General features: G+C 28.7%; 2 protein-coding genes across 3 annotated transcripts in view; both read left to right on the top strand.

Annotated features, from left to right (window-relative positions):
- Window positions 1–2,207, top strand: part of LOC111623666 (protein pellino-like) — an 11,707-nt gene extending 9,500 nt beyond the window's left edge. Inside the window, exon 2 of the mRNA XM_023366336.1 lies at window positions 1,820–2,207. Within this exon, the coding sequence (XP_023222104.1) occupies window positions 1,820–2,014 (195 nt within the window). The 3' untranslated portion in view covers window positions 2,015–2,207. The remainder of the gene's footprint in view (window positions 1–1,819) is intronic.
- LOC111623665 (protein pellino-like) overlaps window positions 1–6,262 on the top strand; it is a 97,262-nt gene that overhangs the window by 81,647 nt on the left and 9,353 nt on the right. The window contains exons 4-5 of one of the 2 annotated variants that reach the window (XM_023366335.1): window positions 5,193–5,294; window positions 5,371–5,656. In XM_023366335.1, the coding sequence (XP_023222103.1) occupies window positions 5,193–5,294; window positions 5,371–5,376 (108 nt within the window). In that variant the 3' untranslated portion in view covers window positions 5,377–5,656. Of the gene's footprint in view, window positions 1–5,192; window positions 5,295–5,370; window positions 5,657–6,262 lie in introns of those variants that run through there. The other variant, XM_023366334.1, reaches the window with a different exon arrangement.

Below are 6,262 nucleotides of genomic sequence, written 5' to 3'. Positions count from 1 at the left end.
TATAAATAAATATCTACATATGATTTTATATATATTATAAATCTATATATGATAAAATCATATGTAGATATTTATTTTTAAAAATTCAAGGATAAATAGACAATTAAAATTCTCTATAATAGAAGAAACACCGAAAAAATATTAAGAGGCTTTTCATAATGTGGTCTTTTCAAACACTTCACATGATCTCATTTAATATGTTCCTAATCACACATCTCAGAAACATCAAAATTACACAGTGAAATTGACCTTTATTTTGAGGCATATGAGTTGAACATATTAAGACTTAATATGTTCAACTAATGCAGAATGGATTACTATCAATAAAATAAATCTTGGCATTATAAAATAAAATATGCAAATACAAATTTTTCTATTTACTGTATCAATAAAATTAATATACAAAATAATATATATATGAACATTTAAAATGAATAAAACTGTGAATTATAATTTTGAACAAAATAGTTGAAACGTGATACGGCAAAGATTAGGATGATGATAATTTAGAAATATCTGGGGATGCTGTGTTATCAACTTCAAAATATACAGCAAACACACCAACAACTGAAGATTGAAATGTGTAATTTTCAGATTAACTTCAATAAATGTAAATATTTATTAAATTATCAGTGAAAAATATGTTGTAGCAAAATTGATTGTATTATGTCGTAAATGTGTTCTCAGTTATGAGTTGTATAACTTAAATTAATAAACTAAACTGAAACTAATTTGGAAATATGAGCATTAAGCATTGTTGGTTGTTCAATTAAGTTTGAAGTTCATACAGTCTCTTACTCTTACTTTAACTTTCTTCAGAATTTTAAAAGTTGAAATCCATTCAACTTTTTGTAATTTTAATTTTTTCTGAAATAATAAAACAAACATACAATGTTATTATATGAAGATACAAAAATGCTAGTTTAACAAATATTTCTGCTGTATATTTTCCAATATCTGTTTTTTTAAAAAAAGAAAAATAAGATCTGAATCTAAACTATCCTGTTAGAACAGTAGTTTATATAATTCTAGTGATGCATAGATATTACTTTAATTTTTATAAATTTAAGTCATTACTTTTATTAATGTTAGTCTATTGCGACTATAATTTATTAATTAACAGGACAAGTTAAATCAGTATAATGACTCCTATTAATACATTATAGTCACAAAAGACTAACATTAATAAAATACAGTAGAGCGTCGTTTATCCGAAAGTCAATTATTCGAAAGAATTCCAGTCGGCAAATTTAAATTTTCGCCTGTGCTGTGGCACTGCAATTTTTGGCTACGTCTTGGGCTACTCAAACATTTTACGTTTTTGATATTAAATTAACTTCTGAACTATAATTTTTTATTGTTTTTATATTTTTCAATATATTTATTTTGTTTGTACAAAATAAAAAAAGAATTTTTAACGATACTATAGTCTTCGTTAGGCTTAACATTGATGAAAATTCAATGTGAAGCGACACGCAATGGAGAAAAATTTTAACATGCGATAGGTTAATATAGTTTTTCGTACATAATCGGTTATCCAAAATATCGATTTTCTGAACCCCAGTCCCCAATTGATTTGGATAAACGACGCTCTACTGTAGTATTTAAAAAGCTAGAGATAAGTTACTGTTATTTAATACTCAATGTTGAAATTAATTTTCATTCATTACTTTACTATTATTAATAAAACTGACTCTCTTGTTCACTTTTCAGTATTTCAGTTTAGTAGATTTAATTAGGAGCAAGCATTCAAAATTGAAATTTATTTTGAAGCTCTCTTACCTGTTTAAATTTATCAGGCACATTGAATTTTCTTTAGGAAAAGGCTACAAAGTGGCAACAAAGTGGTGAAATTGATGGTTTAACTACAAATGGTGTTTTAATAATGCATCCTAGAGGTCCTTTCTCTGCTGGGACAGAAGCTGGAATTTGGAGAGAGATATCAGTTGGAGGTGGTGTCTATTACTTAAGAATAACCAGATCTGCTGCTCAGAAAGGTGTAAAAGTAAGTTAGTTTTTTTTTTGTTTATTCATGTTTAATAAAGTATTTTAATGTAAAGATGTTTACACCAAAAGTCTATTATAGTAGAGCAATCTAAAGTGAGAAGAAGATATATATTATACATAATCATTTTGCTTTTTATATCAGTTTTATTCATTTAATCCTGAGCACTATTTTGGAAATTTGTGTTTAATAATTCATTTCACCAATTATTGGATTAATTTAATTATATATATTGTAATGTTTTTAGGACAGAGTAATATTAATTTACAGCAATTGTACATTGTCAGAAGCAGTTTGCAAAATTCTTTCAAAATATAGTGCTTTTCTCATTGCTCATAAAGTGCATCAAAAATGCTCTATATACTTTATTTTTAATTATTACATGTTTTAACCATTTAATAACACATCAAAGTGCTAAATACTTACATATTGCACTATATTTATACTGTAATATTTAGCATTTTGATATTTGATTAAAAAATAATTTGACATTAATATCAAAGTTTTTCTTGGTAAAACAAGTTCTTCAGAGAGTTAAAATATATGTAATTTTTGAAAAACTTCTGTCAACATTAGCTGAGCTGAACAGGAATGAGAAGGCTTTTATAGCAAGATTACTGAATAGTCATGTTTTTTGAATAGATTTGCCTGAATTTCACAGAATTGTGACCCTCTTCTGACAAATTTTCAATTAGGTTTTAGTTGCAGACTATGACAGCAATTAGTACATACCAACATACCATATTTACTTGCATATAAGATGACCTCACATATAGAATGAGGTGTGACTTTAAAAATCAAAGTAAAGAAAATTAGATTTATTAATACACTTCTAATTTTATTTTGTTTAATTNTTATATACAGTAGAGCCTCGATTATCCGACTCAATTGGGGACTGGGGTTGGTCGGATAATTGAAAAGTCGGGTAACCGAAAAGTATGAAAAAATCCATTATTAGTGTAGTATACAGTAGAGCCTCGATTATCCGATTCCCGATTAACCGACACCTCGGTTAACCGACCGTCCTAGTCAGCAAATTTCAAATGTCCTCTAGTGATGTGGCGCTACAATATTTGGCTATGTCTTGGCTACTTTAATATTATTTTTGTTATATTTTTGCGCGTTTTAGCTGGCAACACTCATTCGACCATGAAAGGGAGCCAGTATTTAAACGAGGTTTAATTTTCTAATTTTTAACGATACAATTGCGACGATTATTATTTTAAAAAATTTTTGTTAGACTTAACATCGATGAAAATTCAACGTAAAGTAGATTAATAGCGATATACTAATATAATAATTACATGGGATATAATAATACACTACACTAATAATGGATTTTTTCATACTTTTCGGTTATACGACTTTTCAATTATCCGACCAACCCCAGTCCCCAATTGAGTCGGATAATCGAGGCTCTACCGTATTATTATATCCCATGTAATTAGTATATTAGTATATCACTATTAACCTACTTTGCATTGAATTTTCATCGATGTTAAGCCTAACAAAAATTTTTTAAAATAATAATCGTCGCTATTGTATCATTAAAAATTAGAAAATTAAACCTCGTTTAAATACTTGCTCCCTTTATGGACGAGCCAGTGTTGCCAGCTAAAACACGTAAAAATAATATTAAAATAGCCAAGACAGCCAAATATTGTAGCACCACATCACTAGCGGACATTTGAATTTGCCGACTAGAACGCGGTCGGTTAACCGAGGTGACGGTTAATCGGGGATCAGATAATCGATGCTCTACTGTATCTAGATGAATCAAAAAAACATTCTTCAAGTCTTTGAGAGGTGAAGTCATGGTGTTTGCTTTTGCCTGATTGTGCATTTCTTGTTAAACTCTTCTATCAATGAAATAGCAATGCTAGCTCTGCATGTAAGGAATTTTGGCACTTAAAAGGCTCAAAATTTGTTAGTAAATGTACATAATATGCACATTGAGAATAGCAGTGTTAAATTTTACCCTATCAACTGAGTTTGAAAGTAAAATGTTTTCCAAAAATTAAAACTACATACTACATACTCAGGACATGTATACCAAATTTGGTTGAGATTTGCCCAATAGTTCTTTTTTTCAAAAAGCTCTGAACTCATACTCTTTACTTATAATCATTCTATAGAATATGGGAAGGAAATAATTTAATGTTGTCTTGTAATAGAATTTTTTGTCTATATTTTTCTTCAGTGGAATGATGAAATGACAACTACAAGAAATCTATTGGAATGATGTAATGCTAAATTGATGAGCACTTTCCAAAAGAAAAAAAATTAAGTTAAAATTTTAGAAACATACCATTCTTTTTAATTGCTGTGCAGAGTGACACTATATACCATTTATTTTACACACTGATAGACAGGTTCAACTGTATGTAAAAACTTGAACCTCTTTATCATGAAATTTATTTTTTCCCCTGCATTTTCAGCCTAAATTCAATATATTTTCCATGTTTATCTCAAATAATTTTCTACCAAAACCTTTATATTTCAAATTATGGGCTGAAGTATCAATTACAAGTTCAAAGCTTGGCAACACTTTGAAAGCATAAATTGTAGTTTAGAAGTATCTGTTGTAAAGTACTGTACGTAGTTACAATCAATGCTATTTTTCTCCAATTGGCTATGAGTTTGGTTTGGTTTATTTGTTTACAGCAACACAACATATGGGCGATCTGCCAAGCAGGTGACTACTGGGAAGACTTTCTACGGGAAAATGGCCCTTATTTAGATGTTATAAACATGAAGAAAATCCAGAAAACTCTACGTGACCAACCCTTTGGCCAATGACCAGGGTTCCACTTGGCTACTGGTAGGCTAAGGCTAAAAGTTTGGCTTGTATCTTATTGGTTGAAAAAAGTTATGCATTAGAAACTATTGACAAACTATTTATGTTAAGATATGTCAAAAATGTTTTATTTATACCTTATACAGGTTTGATCTGTACTTGCTATTTTATTAATAAAATACCATACTTCAAATCAAACTTATTACTGTTTACTATGTAGGAACCTCTATATCTCAACCTGTCCAACTCAAATTTTTTTTCCTGTTCCTGTGATATTTGAAACAGATAGATTCAATTATGTATAATTAAATGATTCTTTGTAAATAAATTTTTAATATATAATGCTATATTATAAAATATTTTAATTTTTTAATCTTTTTTCTTGTATAGGCTATATTAGACAGTAAACAGCATTCTATATCTTACACCTTATCAAGAAACCAAGCTGTTATTGTAGAATATATGCCAGATGAAGAAACTGATATGTTTCAGGTATTTTGAATTGTATAAAAGAAGTATTTTATAAGTAGTTGAATAATGTATTAAATATTAAATAATGATCTGTAAGTATTAAAGTTAAATGAAATTAAGAGATTGACAGTAGTTCTGAACACTGAAGAAATTTTCACATCAAGATATTCAAGATAAGTTGGGCAATGTATGTCCTCAGGTATTTTATACCCAGATGCTTGTAGTAGTTTTTTCTGACTTTTCAAAAATTTCCAATAATTTACATTTTTTGTCCTACAGTTAAAACAAAGATGGACTGTTGACAATAAGAATATTAAAATGAATTAACTATTATAGTATAATAAAATTAATGAAATGTTAATTTAATGTGTAATGTGTGTATAAATTGTTTGAAGAAAACTTTTATGTACTGTATGGAAGCAAATTTCTTTTAAAAAAAAAATTAGCTTAAAACTTATTTGTGTATTATTTACATTTCTGTCAAAATGTCATTTACAGTCGACCCCCTTATAAGACAGTAGATACATTCCATTCTTTAGGAATCCGATTTCTTACGAGTCCTTCCAATCGCAGCCCGACCCGTGTCAAGTTTACGGACTACGGCTGTTTGAAAGGTTTTCTTCCATAAAATTAATCGATTCTAGACTAATCCGACTCAACATTTCCAAAATATGTATATATTTTTTTTTTTTCGAAATAATCCGTATAAACTACGCTATAAACAAAAAATTGTAGTGTACCGAGTGTGCACCATTCGACATCACCGTTGCTCAAGCTTGTTTTAGTCGCGGAACAACTCAGCAAACCACGGCCGCGATTTCTGATGTTATTTTTCTGCGAAAACTTCACTGAACTTTGGAGACATCATTAATATAAATAATTTTGATCGCTGTTGAATAAGAAATGTTTCTTTCAAAAGAAATGTATAAAATTACAGTACTGTATTAGACTTACGGTACCTAATTTACATACTGTACAGACGATAGTTA

The sequence above is a fragment of the Centruroides sculpturatus genome, unplaced genomic scaffold (assembly GCF_000671375.1).
Source record: "Centruroides sculpturatus isolate CEXI.00-Female unplaced genomic scaffold, Cexi_2.0 scaffold176, whole genome shotgun sequence".
In the NCBI taxonomy this organism is placed as follows: Eukaryota; Metazoa; Arthropoda; class Arachnida; order Scorpiones; family Buthidae; genus Centruroides; species Centruroides sculpturatus.
The sequence above is the reverse complement of the archived record's forward strand: the minus strand, read 5'-3'. Positions and strand labels throughout refer to the sequence as shown.